Here is a 16,130-nt window from a genome sequence, read left to right on the forward strand (position 1 = left end):
GTCCACCTGACGGTGTGGCTGTGAGCAGGGCAGGAGCTCCTCGGTGGCTCCTTGGTGGCTCTCGGTGTAAGCGCAGGTGGGACTGCATCCTTCCCCCGTGCGTGTGCCCTGGCCTGGTGCTCCCGACGTTCGCATGCCGGGTTTGTGCCTTGACTTGAAGCCGGGGGAGCGCAGGGTCCTCGACCGCAGGCCTGGACGTGGTGTGCTGGATGGCTGAGCAGCCGACTGCCCTGCCCGGTACGGTGGGCACGTGGTGGGGACGGCCCATCAGCCCGAGTCTTGGCTCGAGGGCCACCTTGCTCTGGCCCAATTAGGGCCTGAGGGTTGGCTTTGGTCAACAAGGAGGGGACACTGCTGCCTCTTAAATCCCCATTCTGGGTAAGCAATTGTTTCCGTGGGAAAACATATAGAATTTTTTATTTTTATTGCCAAAGCTAGGTTTCAAAGTTGAAATTAAAATATCATTACAGAAAATGTGCAAATCAGTCATGGTTTCAGCAGAATGTGGGGACAGGTACTGTTTTTTTTTATGAAATTGTGTGTTTTCGGGGCTTTCAGAAGCTTTTATGACGTGCGGGAGATATTCAGCCATCTGCGGTGGGCTTGAAAAGCCCCTCCAGCCTGTGGTTTGGACACGTAGCTCCCTGCCTCTGGGTCAGCATGGCCTCCGTACCAGACTCAGCATCTGAGGAGGGTGGCTGCAGTTGGAGGGCGGACGGGGGGCACACTCACGCACTTCCCGCCGGCTGGAGCCACCTGCCTGTCCCGCGTGGCCTGGCAGGCCTGGTGACCCACAGCTTGTTGCTCAACTATGGGTTTCTGTCACTTTGTCCCATAAACATGTTGGTTCTTGTCTTTATTTTTGTCACCCACGTGGTGCTTTAGGGGTTTTGGCAGGGACCCAGCTGTGGCTCTTCTCTGGGGGAGGGTCCCCTACGAGGACAAGGGCACCAACTCGCGGTCCAAGTGGACGGCTGGGTGGTGACTCCTGGGATCTCGTCCCAAAGTCCCTGTGTAGGTGGTTGAATGAGATAGTTGTGAAAGAGGATGCAGCTGGCGAGCAGGTGGGTCGGCTGGGGTTGGACAGATTGGGGTGTTCACAACCTTTTCACAACCGCCTGGAGCAGGGTGGGCAGAGGCCTGAGGCTCTGGGGGATGGAGGAGGGAGACCCACGTCCTGCTGCACCCATTCTCCGGGTCAGGCAGTGTAGGCGTGGCCAGTGGGGGGCCGGGGACACGCGGGTGAGCCGGTCTCTGCAGGTGGAGGGCCCCTTCTCCTTCCGGCCGTCGTGCTTGTTGGAGACCTGGGTGGTATTGAACACACTGTGACGTCTGCGGCTCTGGAGTCGAGGTCTTGGCTTGCCGTCCTGTGGCTGCGGCCCCGTCTTGTCCGGCTCCAGCACGCTTGCCGCAGCTCTCCTTGGGGGCTCGGGGGTCTGCAGCCGTCAGCACTTCCTAGGAGGCCAGCAAGGCGGGTATGCGCTCCATCGGCAGCACAGCCGCGATGGTGCCCGGCGGCCCAGGTGCTCTGTACGTGGTGGGGTGTGGGCGTGGCTGGGAGGCACCTGGGCTTCACATGCAGTCTGTGGCGTCCGGGCGTGTGGGTGTCCGGCTCCTCACCTGCCCTCTCGACACGTGGCTGGTGGCTCTCCTTGCCATGGTCTCATTTGGTGGAGCAGCTTCTTAGGAAGGCATGCCAGCGGGGCGTGGTTTGGGAGACCTTGTGAATCTGAAAGTGTCCATATTCTGCTCTCGCCCGGAAGTGGGAGAGGGGGTCTAGGGATCCAGTTGCTTCTCAGCCAGCTTCCTTACTACAGCTCCCTCACCCATCACACTCAGACACGCTCAGCCCCCCTGCACACGTGCACCTGCTTGCGTACCCCCCACTGTGGTGTGGACGTTCCAAGCCCTGCAGGCCTCAGTGGCTTGGCCAGGCCACCCTTCTCCCTTTGCCAGCTGAGGGTGGCACTAGGGTTTGCCACGTAGGCCCCGTGGTTCTTTTCGTTGCTGGTGCGTCTGTGTTTCTCACCACAGCCAGAGCCCTGGTTGGACAAGTGCTCGTGGGTGCTGGGCTCCAGGAGCCTGCAGGCAGCTGGGGCGCCCCCAGGGCTCTTGCTCAGCCCTGGCGTTTGGGAGGGCTGGGCTGCCATGGGCCCCCGTGGGCAGGGTCTGGTCTGGTTGAGCAGAGACACTATGAGCTCCCACACGTGGCTGGAGCCGTGCTCTCCAGGAGCGCAGATCTGCGTGCTGTGGTTTGGAGATGGCCTGGCGCCTCAGCCAGCGCACATGTGGCTGCCCAGACCCCATATGTTCTTTGAAGGGAATTTGGGGTGGCTCACAGGCATGTTTCTGTTTTCCTTGGAGAGTCTCATCAGCATAGTGGAGCTGGTATGTCAGCTTGGGATGGTGGAGGCGCTGGGCGCGTGCTCTTACCCTGCAGGATGTCTGGGCCTGGCTCTGGGGCTGCAGCGTCCCCCCAGATGGCACACACGTTGAAGGAACCTCTAAATTCTGGAGCCCCTCATCTGCTTCGATGCGGGTAATCTGAAACCAGAGTGATCGCAGCGGCATCATGGAGCTGATCACATGTGTCGGCGTGGCCCCCGGCCATCTGAGTGGGCCTCACAGCCTGGCTTCCCGTCCTCCCCAGCGTTGTGTGGGGGCTCACCCCGAGCGAGGTGGCGGCCGACGCCCCGTTTGGAGAGTGTAGGTTCACAGCTCTGTGTGCAGTTCTGTCGAGCGGTCACCACAGCTCCCAGGTAGCCCGAGTGGGCCTGTGTCGAGCCTGCCGTTTTCCAGCTGCGGCTCGTACATGGGCTCGTGGCCCAGAGACAGAGGACTCTCCACAGCCGTCCTCCCACCACCGTCCGGCCACTGCCAGCTCGCGTGTGTGCCGTGGGCTCGGAGCCCCACATGTGGAGCAGGACAGGGGCAGAGCGAGAGCCGGCAGGGGGCCAGGCGAGGGGCCATGTCCAGCCGGCCTGCAGAAACGGGCCGTGTCCTCAAGAAGTGACCGTCACTGTCAAATCCATCTCCATTTGTGTAAAGATGTTATTTCACGAGTCCTAGTTCTGTGACCAAACTATGTGACCGGTTGTATCTTTAAAGATTGAATCGTTAGAATTTTACTTCTCAGTGGCTTAATTATTATAGAACAACAGGAAAGGTCAGGCCGTTTGTTTTATACAGCCAAATAGTTTCCTTTAAAGTGCCGATTTCAAAGAGGAACTCCGCTCTCCTAAGGGGGAAGCGTTCACCGGAGTTCTCTGGGGGACTGTTACTAGAAAATTTTCTAGCCAGAGATGGTCTGTTAGGAGGCGCGTCCTGGCTCGGGAAGGTTTGGGTTTCGATGGTGTAGCGTTGCTCAGCTTGTGTTCTGGGCCCACAGATGAGGGGCCAGAGCCCAGGTGAGAGCGTGGCAGCGGCTGCGCCCCCATGCCCCCGCGGCTCGCACATTGCCCACGCTGTGTGCCGCAGATGCCCTTTAGAAGCCCCGGACCGCGTGCTGATACCTGTGTGGGGGCAGCGTGCATGTGGCCCCGGAGAGGAGCCTGACCCCAGAGTCACTGAGGTCACACCTGGGCCGGTGGAGCTATGGGGGGCCAGGGTGGGAGGCCGCTCCAGGAGAGGTGTGGCTGTGCAGTGGACCACACACACAGGTGCTGCCCTTAGATGCAGGGCCGGAAGTTCAGGGTGAGGGCCAGGGGTGGTGTCGGGGGGACGGGGCCCTGGCCGTGCCCAGGGGCTGCTGTCGTGTGTGGTCTGGAGGGGGCTGTGGCCAGAGGGAGGGGAGGAGGCCCTCACACGCTCCCAGTTCCTGGGTTGGGAACCGTAAGCAGGGCTGGGGTGGGCTGCTGAGTCTCCGGCCCTTGTGGAATAGCCAGGGAGCGGTGCCGCCTGAGTGGACAGTTGGGGGAGAACTCTGGTCTCGGGCGGGACGGCCCTGGCAGCCGCCATCTTTAACAGCACGGGGAAGAATTGGCTGGCGGGGTGGGGGTGTCAGAAAGAGGCAGCATTGGCCCGTCCAGGGATTCGGGTCTCTGCGGGGCAGCACCCTGGGTCAGCCGCGGAGGCCTGGCACGCAGGGCAGGCTTGAGTGTGGTGTGCGGCTGATGCACAGGGAACCCAAGATGCTTTATGTGAATTTGGGGACCCATTCCTGGGTCGGTGGGATGCTGCCTCCTGTGTGTGTAACCCTGTGGAAATGCTTTCAGCCCGTATCTTTTCTGTTGCAGACTTTAAAAAATTCAAAAAGCCTTTGCTCCCTTGATGATGAAGATGAAGAGGAGGATGGTGCCCAAGCGGAGCTGGCCCCGTATGACCCACGTGGCATGCGCATCCTCACGCCTGTCTCCAGCCCACTGAGCGTGCACCCCAGGCCCTGCTGCACTGTCCCCGGCCCCTGGGCCTCTTGGGAGCCCTTGGCCTCTGAGAGTGAGGGCGGGAGTGGCGAGGACCCCAGTGACGGGGACAGCGCTGGGGAGGAAGGCCCCTTCCCTCCCGGCCGCGGCGAGCTGGACCTGGGGCAGATCGAGAGCAACTGACCCCAGGCAGGAGGGTCGGGGGTCCGGGGCCGCTGCCCCAGTCTCTTCTCAGCACACGGACAGAATCTGGGCTATGCAGAACTTTGAACATTGGTTTAATTTCGATGCAGTCTTTCCTAAAGAAGTATTTTGGATTTTTATGGCTTTTACAGTTCTGGAGAAATCTGCTCTATTTTGAATGAATTTTCGGAAGGGCATTCTATGAAATGGGAGCCTGTGGGCCGATCCCAGCATGGGTGTGTGTTCCTTTTCTGAAACTCCTGCCATGCAGGGTGTGGGGTCCGGCCCCTCCACTGGGCGCTGTCGTCCGTGAGTGCTGGGCAGCCAGCCCGCCGCTGCCCATCTCCTGCCTGCTCCCCGGAGCACCGTGCGGCGGTGTCTGTACTCGGGAGCACTGGAACAGTGGTCCTGGCGGCACCTGGTCTGACTTCAGTAAAAGGCGTTGGCTTCCCTGTGTTTCTTTCTGGCTGAATGCAGTCGGGCCTCGGGCCCATGGGTCTCATGAAGCACAGGATTTTCATTTAAGGAAATGGGGGGTTTCTACCCGAGACCCTGACCTCAGGAGCTTTGGGTAGGAGTTGCAGTTTGTGGTAGTGAAAGAAAACAGTGATAACCTTTGGAGAAATTTCTTGATTTTTTTTCCCCCTGAGAACATTTTCCCAGGTCACAGCCATTCATGGCGACCACCATCCCTGGTGCGGATGTAGACGGGGGGTGGGCAGAGACGGGAGGTGCCAGTTTGCAGGATGCTGGCCTTTCTCAGCCCGGTCCTCTGGCCCCTTCCCTGCAGGATGGGGGGTCCTACAGCTCACCGCCGATCCCTCCAGCCCGCCCTGCACTAACCTCCTGCCGCGTGGATACATCCAACAGCACTGGGCTGACAGTGCGTTCGTGGAAGTCAGAAGTGGCCAGCATGGCTTCTCCGATGACCGTTGGAGAACTTTTTTCCTCCTAAACTCTAGGCTGTAGTCCGAGGGTCCCTGAGACTCCGGAGATGGCTGGTTCGTCTTGTTTGCTCGTTGGCGGGCCTCCCGAGAGAGCAGGCGCCCCGCGTCTCAGCAGAAGTGCTGTGGCCAGAGTCAGACGAGTGCAGAAAGCAGCCTGTGTTGTCCTAGAACAGTCCGCCTGTCCGGTTAGTGGCTTTCAACCATGGGGGAGTTTACAAAGGTACTGGCATCTGGGCCCCTCTGGGGTGTTGCCTGGATGGGATGGGGTGGGGCGCTGTTTGGAGCTGTTTGGGTTTAGCCTGAAGAGAGAGAAATGATCCCGGTGTGGCCGAGCCGTTTCCCCTGGGACACTAAGCCACGTTCGGTCCTCAGCGGCCTCCTGGGGCTGGCAGACCTTTGGCCACGGGTGGGTCCGGAGTGGGACCAGAGCCAGCGGACACCTGCAAGGCAAAGGAGCCTTTGGCACTTTCTAAGAGGGGCCTTTGGGGTCATGCTGGTGCCCATGGGTGTCCCCAGCGTCCCCAGAGCCACCACCTGGCCAGGCAGGAGGTGGAGGGGCCCAGAGAGCCTCTGGGACCTGCAGGCAGGCCCTTGGTGGGCACATGACTTGGGTCCCGGGATCCCTGCATTGGATTTCTAGCACACCTGCCAGATTCTGTCTTGGGACGTTGTGTTTTGGGTTGAGTTGATGGACGTAGGCTCTGTGTACTTACCTGCATAGAACCGGTGGTCCCCATTCAGAACTTTGCTCTGGAGTTGACCCATGGATCTGGTGGGGTGGCGGGGGTGGCGGGGGCAAGGTCCCTGTGCCGACAGAGCCTGGCCACGGGGCTGTGGGGCAGCAGCGGGTGGGGGGAGATGGGACGGGGCCTTGGGACATGATGGAGGCCGTGTCAGGCTGCTGGAGAGCCCTCCCGGGGTGACTCCTTGGCTGCAGCTGGATGGGGATCCTGGGCAGACTGCTTGCTGCAGACCTGGGCTGGGAAAGAACGGGGGAGGGTCAGAGACGGAGGGCGTGTGCTGTGGGGGGAGCAAGCCCAGGTGGCTGCCCAGGTGGCTCCCCAGACCTGGGGACTCTTTGGGCAGGTGGTGGGTTGGGGGGTGGAGGGCTCCTCACGTCCAGTGGGCTGGGAGGTGCCTACAGCAGGTCAGTGGCTGGCTCCGCAGCAGGGGCAGTCGGGGGCTGGGGGGGGGGGGGCGGGCCGGGTGAGGTCTGGCTGTGTGGTGGCAAGAGTGGGGACACTGCAGGGCGGTGAGAGCCAAGGGGCCCTTTGAGGGCCGCTCACCGCCTGCACCATGGAGGACCCTTGCTTTCCCTTGTGGTGACCCTCCAGGGGTACAACTCTGGGTTGGCCCAGTGTCCCTTCCTGCCGGGCAGTGAGCAGGCTTGGGGAGGCACCCCCCAGCTCAGTCCCCCTGGAAGCAGCCCCTCATCTGGGGCTGTCCCCCACCCCTCAGGGCTCCTGCTCTTCCCCTGGACTCTGTCCCCTCTCCTGGGCCATCCCCAACTCCAGGCCTCCCAGGGCAGGGGGCACCGGCAGGCTCCTGACAGGGAGAGGGGGCTGAAGCTGGAGATGGAGGTGGGGCCTGTTGGCCGAGAAGCTGGACAGCAGCCCCCCTCCACTTGCCCTCACAGCCCAGGCTCCCTGTACCCCTGGTCCAAGGTCTCATCCATCACCCCCCCATCTTCCCCCAGAGATACCCCCCACCCACCTTGAGGGTTGGCCTCACTCTTGGGCTGATTCTGCAGTGCCCACCCCTTCCCTGCTTTGGCCCCACTATGTCCCTGCTGAGGGACCTCCAGAAACCAGTCCCGGAGAAGGCAGCCTGTTGGGGGTGGGCTGGCCCTGAGCACCCTGCCCACAGCCCCAGCCACCTCTCTGCTGGCCTGTGCACTGGGCCCTTCATTGCCGTGGTCCCGGCCAGTTGTGACCTGCCCTCCACCAGGCGGCTTGGGGTGGCTCTGAGGGAGGAGGCACGGCCTGGGGCCTTGGCCACTGTGGGCGATGCTGGAGCCAACGGGGGCAGCCCACCTTGTGCTCAGGCCCTGCCCTTCCCGCCTCTTGTCCCTCGTCCTGGGTTTTCTCCGGGCAGCTCTGCCCGAGTGCCAGTGCCCCGACCCTGCAGGCCCCTCCCTCCGGGCTGGGGGGCAGGTGTCTGCAGCCCGTGCCCTCCCAGCTCGCGGGCCACACGGAGTTCACCTTCTGTGAAGGCACGAGTTGTGTGACCCCTGCTTGTCTGTTCTCTGGGTGGGTGGGGGCTCCCCAGAGGACCCTGAACCCCGTGCCGGTCCCGGTGGCCTCCTGACACCTGGCCAGGGATGCAAATGCAGACCCCTCTGTAGAAACACCAGAGAGCCGGGTCTCAGGAGGCCTGTACTTGCTCATTCGGCAGATGTTGCTGAGTGACCGCTGGGCGCTGCCGCGGGCTGGGGGAGGCGGGTGGGGGGCGCTGTGGGGAAGTCCGGTCCACGGCGCACACAGCCCCGGGCGGGAGCAGCCTGGTGCTGCAGGGCAGCCCAGGGCCTGGGTGGAGCGAGGGTTCCGGTGCCCTGGTCAACACACGATCTGGAGATGGACGGACATGTCCCATGGGCCAAAGGGAAACCTATAAACTATTTCCGGAGGTTTTATGCTGCAGCAAAACCTGACAAAATTACAAGCAGAAATTCACAAATCCGACATTCTGGTTGGAGAGTTTTATTATCCCCTTGTGGTAGGTAAGGAGACCCAGGAGGAAACAGTAGACTTAACAGGATTTGATCGCCCTGGGGGGTGGACTCCAGCTGGTCGGCGGAGCTCCTAACGGGGCGGGGGTGGGGGTGGGGAAATGGCGTGCTGCAGAAAATTGACCAAGAATAGGCCAGGAAGAAAATGTTGATAAAGTTTGAGGAATTGGTATCACCCAGACCATATTTTCTTGCCACACCCCAATAACAAAAAGATAGCAAACAAAACCTCCTGTTTGGGAAATTTAAAAATGCACTTTACATAACTCATTGGCTAAAGAAGAAATCATCCTACGAGTCAGACAATACTTAGAACTGAATGATCCTGAAAATGGTACATTTCGAAACTTGTCAACTGTATCTTAGGCTGTAGAAAGGACATCTGTAACCGTTTGTGATTATATTAGAAAAAATAAAATTGGGAAAGCAGCCCTCCTAGCTTCCAATTTAAGAATGAGGCAGAGGTCAGCAAACGTCCTTGAGAGGGCCAGACAGTAAATATTTTGGATTTTGAGGAGCGCAGGTGGTGTCTGTCCCCCCGCCCCCCCGCCCCCGACTTCATCCCTGCACTGTCATTTGCTGACCCCTGAGGGTGGGGGGTGAAAGAGGAAAGCTGAAGGGGGAAAAGAGGGAGCGTGACCCTAAGAGCAAGCGCGAGTGGGGTGGACGAGAACGTAGAGCGAGGAGACCGCTTTGCCAGAAGGGACGGGTTGGGAGCTGCTCCGAGAAGGGCCAGGGGGCGAATAGGTTGTCTTGGGAACGCGGAGGGGCCATACCTGTGGTGCTGCACAGGCTGTGACAGAATGGGGCTGTTATGAGCGACTTGGAAGAAATGCACATGTCCCTGGAAAAATACCACTGACACCTGGAAAAATACCACGGACAACCAAGTGGAGAAGAGAGTGGCGCCAGGGCTGGTCCCGGGAAGCGCTGTGTGAAGTGCGGTAAGGAAAGCACCAGCACCAGCACCAGCACCAGCACCAGCACCAGCCGACTCTTGAGACAAGTCCTGCAAAATATACAAGTGTGATCCTGACATGAAATCCGGACATGGGCAGGGATGGAGGGCGCTGCTGATGGCCGCCCGCTGACTGCTGTGGCCACGGTGGCAGAGAAGCCCCTGGGGGCAGGCCCCTGAGAGCCTCCTCTCCCTTCTAGGGCGTGGAGGGGCCTAGGGGGCTGGGGACGGAACCCCCAGGGCCATTGGGAGCCTCAGCCGGGCCCTTCCCACCTGCTGCCCTGCTACCCACATAGGGGTCCCGTGTGCATGAGGCAGCTCAGGGTGCTCCCACTGCACCCCAAGGTCAAGGTCATGGGCCAGCTGGGTCTGGCTCCCACAGCCCTCATCCCTGCCTGCCAGACAGCCAGGGAGGTGGCCCTGGTCCCCTCACTCCCTTTCCCTCGGCCCCCCAGCTGCGCTGGCCGTCCCGCCTTCGGCCCTGGTGTTGCGTCGGACGGGAAGCCTGTCCCTGTCCCCCGACGTCCCACCACCTGCTTTTTCTGTTTTTCTGCAGTTGTGGATGTAGCTTTTTGAAGCCGCATTAAGTTACTTTTGTTAATTTATATTGTCCTAGAAAATGGCCCATTTCATCAAGAATATCCGACGTGTTAGTGCGTCACTCCTCGCCTCTGCTGCTCCCACTCCCCGTGCGCGGCCCTCGCGGCCCCACTTCTCTCGCTCTCTGGCCAGAGGTTGCTTTATTTTGTTTATTTATTTTGAGGACCGGCTCTTGGATTTACTGATGAGTGCTTCCATTTTTCTTGTTTCCAATCCATTAATTCGCCTTTATCTTTACCCCTCCTGCTCCCGTGGATTTACTTTATTGTTCTGTTTTCCCTCCTTGTGTCGAATGTTTAGTGCATTTATTATCAGGCTCTCTTGCTCAGTAATAAAAGCATTTAAGGTTGTGAATTCCCCACCAGCTCTTCCCAAAGCTGGCTCCGCGGACATGCGGTCTCTCTTCCGGACGGTTGTGAATCTGCTGTCCCGGCGATCTATTTACTCTCTGACCTAGGAGTTCCCTAGGCGAGCACTTTTGAATTTCCAAATCATCTGGCTCCTCTTTTGAATCTTTCGGTTAATTTTTTGGTTGTTCGCATTGGTTTAAATAACGAGGCCTGTGGATGTTTGTTTGGGATGCAGTGAGGCACAGGTACACGTGTGCATCTGTGTGCATGCTGTGTGCAAGCACACGCGTGTGCATGCTCCATGCGTGGGCCCACGGGCACGTGTGCATGCAGCTCTGCCCACGTGGCCGCACACATATGCATATGCTTGAGAGTGTAGCGTGTAGCGTGTTCTGTGGTTTCTGAGCAGGCGACTGCCACCAGGTCAAGGACGTTCACGAGAGGACTGCAGGCCCTTGTCTTCACCCCAGTTTTGTCCCCCTGGTCCTGGGTCCCTGGGCGAGGGCTAGGCCGCGCTCGGTGGTCTGACAGGCCGACCTCCTCGCGGTGGAGCCGGGGTCCCCGTTGTGCCCACAACAGATGTTCCTGACCCCACACACCTCGCTTAGGGCCAGACGGCCAGGTCAGCTGTTGAAGGCACAGAGGTGTCTGAAGGGCCCCCGGGTGACCTGGGGGACGCTGGGTCCGGCACAGGCTGCAGCGGAGGGCAGGCTTGTCCTGTGGCTCATGTCGTCCCTCTGACCTGGAGGGGCAGCCAGAGCGGGAGCGTGGAGTGCTGGAGAGGGCCTGGGCGATTTTCAAGCAGGAAGTTCAATTTAATTCCTAGTTTGCTAATTATACAAAATTATGAGTAGGTGTTAACTTTATTATTTTTATTCGTCTATTGACATCATGTGATATTTATTCTTTAATCTGTATATGAATTTTCTAGGGCTGCTGTGACAACGACCACGGCCCAGGGGCTCCAACAACAGACATTGATTCTCTCAGAGTCCTGGAGGCTGAGGGTCTGAGGTCCAGGTGTGGGTGGGGGGTTCCCTCTAAGGCCTCTCCCCGTGTCCTTATGTGGCCATCCCTCTGTGTGTGTCTGTGTCCTGATCTTTTCTTGTAAGGACAGTAGTCGGATTGGATTAGTGCCTACCCCCAGTGACCTCGCTTTGCCCTAACAACTACTTTAAAGACCCTATCTCCAATTATTTTTATTGTGTTAAAATGCACATAAAATATGTGCGTCGTAACCATTTTTAAGTGGGCAGTTCCGTGGCATCAGGCACATTCACAGTGTTGTGAACAGCCCCCCGTCCACCTCCAGAACTTTCTCATCTTCCCAAACTGCCCCCAAGAAACACTAGCTCCCCATCTCTCCCCCGTCCCCCAGCCCCCGACACCCACCACCCACTTTCTGTCTCTATGATCTGACCCCTCTAGGGACTCTCAGAGGTGGGCTCATACAGTGTTGTCCCTTTGTGGCTGGCTCATGTCACTGAGCACAAGGTCCTCAGGGTTCATCCGGGTGGTGGCAGGTGTCGGAATGTCGTTCCTGGTTAAGGCTGAATAACATTCCATCGTGTGGAATGTGTCCGTTTTGTTTATCCGTCCGACCATCCATCCATCCGTCCATCTTTCTGTCCATCCATCCATCCTTCTATCTGTCCGACTGTCCATCCATCCGTCCATCCTTCTATCGGTCCGTCTGTCCACCCATCCACGGACACTCGGGTGCTTCCCTGTCTTAGCGGCCGTGCGTAACGCGGCCGTGAACACGGGGGTGCCGGCGTCTCCTCGAGACCCTGCTCTCTGTTCTTCGGGGAACCTACCCAGATGTGGAACTGCGGGCCGTGGGCTCATTCAGTGCTTCGTTTTTGGAGGACCCTCCACACTGTTTTCCACGCGGCTGCGCCATCTTACGCGCCCCCCCCGCCCCACGGCGCACGGAGTTCCAGTTTCCCCACGTCCTCGCCAAGGCTCGTCGGTCTCTGCTCCTGTGAGAGCAGCCGTCCTGCGGGCTGTGAGGTGGGCTCTGTGGAGTTTTTTGCTGCGGATTCCTAACACCTGCCTTATAGTAAGAAATGTATTGAAACTTTACAGCCTAACATGGCCAATTTTTATAGACCTTCCACCTGTGCTTGGAAAGAAGCTATACTCTGAAAACGTCTGCAGGCCTGTGTGTGTGTGTTAGGTCCAGATTTATGGTGCAGATCTTCTCCGTCCTTACCGAATTCTTTGTCTCCCTCATACGGCAGGTGCTGATGACTGTTAGACTCCCGCGGCTGATTTGTCTGCTTCTCTTGGTGGTTTGGGCATACGCTCGTATTGAGCACTATTATTTATTCCGGTTGCATTGAACCTTTTATAATCGCAAGCAGATGCTGTGTCGCCAGCGATACTTCTGCTCCCATTCTGTTTGGCCGCGTGTGGGTATAGACGCGCTTGCTTTCTTTTGGTCGCCGTTTGCCAGCCCTTCATTCCTTCCAGTGGATCTGAGTTTCCTTCAGCATCATTTGTCTTCAGCCTGAAAATTTTTCTGTTTTTCTTATTTTTAAGATTTTGTTTTTAAGTCATCTCTATGCCCTACGTGGGGCTTGAACTCACAACCCCGAGATCAAGAGTCGCACGCTCCACCCGCTGAGCCGGCCGGGAGCCCCTGAAAATTTTTCTTTAACATTTGTTGTACTCAGGGATTCTGTGTCAGCCTTCATTTATCTGAAAATACATTCTTTTTGCCTTAATTTTTGAAGGATGGTTTTGCCAGGTCAGGAAACCTGGCTTGTCTTTCTCTTCCTGTACTTTAAAGAAACCGCTCCATTGCCTCCTGGCCTGTACAGCTTTCGACGAGAAGTCGGACTGCTTCCGCTGCTTTCCCTGCACGTAACATGTCCTGTTTTGTTTCGTTTTTCCTGGAGGCTTTGACGAGTTTCTCTTCATTTTTGGTTTCCAGCAAGTTGGCCGTGACTTATCTAGCAATGACCTTTCTTGTATTAGCTCGGGGTAGCTTTCTGCCGCACTCCGTCTCCTTCCTTCTGGGCTCCGCTTCACACCCGTCCGACCGCGGTGAAGTTCATGCTGTGGCCCAGGCAGGGCCGACTGCCCCCCGGTCCTGCAGGCGGACCCACGGTGCCAACCCGGTGCTCCCCTGGTGTGGAGGCTGCTGGCGAGGCTCTGCCCGCCGGGAGAGGCTGCTCTCTGGAACTCGGCCCCTCGCCGGCCCCGTGACAGAGCAGGGCTTGAATTTGGCCGTGTCACTCTTGCTGCCCCAGGACCAGCGGCTTTGCCGTGCCTCTAAGCAGAAGTGGAGCTCGGTGCACGTATGTGTTACGCCCTTTAGTGCTGAGTCCCTGGAGCCTTACACACTAGGTCTTCGGCAGACTAGAGTGGCTTCCTTAACCTGACCTTCGCTTTTGTATTTGGTGGGTTTTCATTTCTTACTTCTGTCACCCCAGCCGCTGCCTTGCGTCCCTTAGTCTGATCCATGAGTGGGGACCTGGCGAGTCTCAGAGGCCACCTGAAATGCCCTGGGTGCAGAGCCTTCCCTCTTCGTGGTGAACATGCCCTTAGTTCAGAGGACCTTCTCGCTGGCCACCACGTGCTGCGTCCCGGGCCCCTCCCTCCCCGAGGAGCTCCCTGTCTGTCTGGACGTGCGCTCAGGGAACAGGAAGCCATGGTGCCAAGTGACAGGTGAGACCCCATGGCCCTGTCCACGACCTGCAGAGGGTGAGGGCATGTCGCAGGCGCCTGAGCTGAACAGGAACGCCTGGGAGTCAGGTATGCACCTGTTTGGTGGGGGCGAGAGCGATGCTCGCTGCGGACCGCAGGGCACCGGAGGGCGCTGGGCCGGGGCGAACGCAGCAGCCTCGGGCACAAGCCGTCCTCTGTCCATTATATTATCGTGATCTTAAAGTGTTACCATTTATTGGAAACATCCTTTGTATTGTTAGTATGTCAGGGATTTATTGATTTGGGTTTTAAGTTTACGTGTTACTATACATCCAAACTCACTGTCTTTTTTAAAACTTTTTCTGAGGGCGGCTCGCAGCATAGAATCAGCTGTGGCGGTTTTGAGGCGGTATGACGTGTGCTCGCCTGGCGTGTGGCCACCGCCGCCGCCTGGTTCTGAGATACCGTGTCCCCCTGCCCCCGGTGGTCACTCCCCATCCCTCCCTCGGCCGTGCCCTGTCTGCCCTGTCCGTGTGGATTTGTGTGTTCTGGACACTTCACAGGAATGGACTCTCAAGCAGGGCCCTCTGGGTCTGCAGAGTCGGCGGAGACGCAGGAGCCTTGGAGCGGCGGCCTCGTGCGGGTGACGGTTCTGGGCGGACCGTGGCCCAGGTGTGTGTTTCCGAAGCTTGTTCCTGCGGGGTGTCCGCACACGCTCCAAGCTGAGCAGCCTGTGGACCCGGGGCCAAACCCAGCCCACTGGCGTTGAAGCACGGAGGCTTTGTCGGGACGCCCGTGAGTCTGGAGATCCTCTGTGGCTCGCGGCAGACTGTCTCACCCGTGAAATGGAAATATTGACTCTGCTCTTTACGGGTTTGCCAACCCTGCAGTCCACGCTGTGCCCCTTGGGCGCCCAGCCTCCGCCGCCAACAGGCCCGGGGGCCTCCCCAGGCACGTCCCTGAGGCTGTGTATTCAGGACGGAGGGTGGAGTCACTGTGGTGTCACAGGCTGGCGTGCGGGGGCCTCCGGCTCAGAGAGCCTGCTGCTGTGTCAGAGGCTCCGCGGTTCCCAGCGCCAAGGGCACATCTGCCACGGCGGTGCCTACGTGATGCTGGAGGTGCTCTGGGGGCTCTGGTAGAGTCCTGCACTCCAGGGCGGCCACACACACCTGCAGGAGCTGGACGGTGGACGCCTGGGGCGGCGGGAGGCTCTCCTTCTCTTCCCGGAACTGTGGAGCCAGCACAGCCCCAGGCAGTCTGGGGGGTGGGTGGGTGTGTGTGTGTGTCATGCTCTGCCCAGAACTGGCCTGACACCCCCTTGTATCCCCTCCCACCCCCAGTCACCCTTGGGCATGGCCTCTAAGGTACACGGTCCAGCCGGAGGGGGAGTCTCGAGGCCCAGTCCTCTGCTTCCGCTGGCTGGTCCCTGGAGGCCCCTGCTGTCACCTACCCTGCGGCTGGGTGGTCCTGCGGTGGCCGGCCAGCAGCCCCAGCCGTGCTGCCCTGGCCAGCCGCTGGGTGGCAGCAAAGATCACCCCTGGCGGTGCCTTCTCCCTCAGCCTTCCCCCGGGGTGGCCTGGAGCCAAGGGGCTGGGGGTGCAGACCCTCTGGGGCCCGAGGTAAGGTGGCAGTGGGGACTTTTGTCAGTCCCGCCAGTCCCAGTACCTCAGGCCCTCTGGTGGCTCTTTCTACGTCTTAGCCAGGGCTGGTCCGAGGAGGGGATTACGGTACTGTCCCCAGAGGAGTGTTTGGCATCCTGGGGGACATGGGTGGGGAAGAGACAGCGCCCAGACGTCCAAAGGGATTGTTGAGTGCCCCAGCTCTGGGTGCGGTGGGACAGGCTGAGCTGTGGCTGTGGAGGTGGCCCCAGGTGAGCTGTGGGTGTGGCCCCAGGTGGGCTGTGTGGTCCCAGGTGGCTGTAGGTGTGGTCCTAGGGGGGTTGTATGTAATTTATGGAGGGGACCCTGAGCCTAGAGAGTTGGGTAACTTGCCTGAGGCCATATAGCTCACAGTGGAGCTGGAATCTTCCAGGGATCACTGCGTGGTTGGTGGAGAGCCACGTGGGTTCTGAGGAAATTGAGTTTCAAGCCCTAGGCCCCCACTGACTTGCCATATGACCTTGGGAGGAACCACCTCACTGAGGGGAGACCCTGGGAGGGGCTGCTGTTGGGACCACAGGGGAGGCATGAGGGGCTTAGGACCCCTGCAGGGGGAGCTCCAGAGGGAGGATGTCAGTGAGGGCCTGAGAGCCCCCTCGCCTGGGCTCCCTCCTCACTCCAAGCTGGCCCTGGCTGCAGCCCCTGGCTGCTCTGCCTGGCGTGCACACTGGCTCCTGTCACGGGCTGGGGA

At 59.3% G+C, this 16,130-nt stretch overlaps 1 protein-coding gene across 13 annotated transcripts in view; it reads left to right on the forward strand.

Moving 5' to 3' along the window:
- Positions 1 to 4,738, forward strand: part of FAM53A (family with sequence similarity 53 member A) — a 29,653-nt gene extending 24,915 nt beyond the window's left edge. For 9 of the 13 annotated variants that reach the window (XM_040625256.1, XM_040625259.1, XM_040625260.1 and 6 more), the window contains one exon: positions 4,236 to 4,738. In XM_040625256.1, the coding sequence (XP_040481190.1) occupies positions 4,236 to 4,544 (309 nt within the window). In that variant the 3' untranslated portion in view covers positions 4,545 to 4,738. The remainder of the gene's footprint in view (positions 1 to 4,235) is intronic. The other 4 variants (XR_005833494.1, XR_572157.2, XR_005833495.1 and 1 more) reach the window with 1 other exon arrangement.
- The last annotated feature ends 11,392 nt before the right edge of the window (positions 4,739 to 16,130 follow it).

The sequence above is a fragment of the Ursus maritimus genome, unplaced genomic scaffold (genome assembly GCF_017311325.1).
Source record: "Ursus maritimus isolate PB19 unplaced genomic scaffold, ASM1731132v1 scaffold_8, whole genome shotgun sequence".
Classification (NCBI taxonomy): Eukaryota; Metazoa; Chordata; class Mammalia; order Carnivora; family Ursidae; genus Ursus; species Ursus maritimus.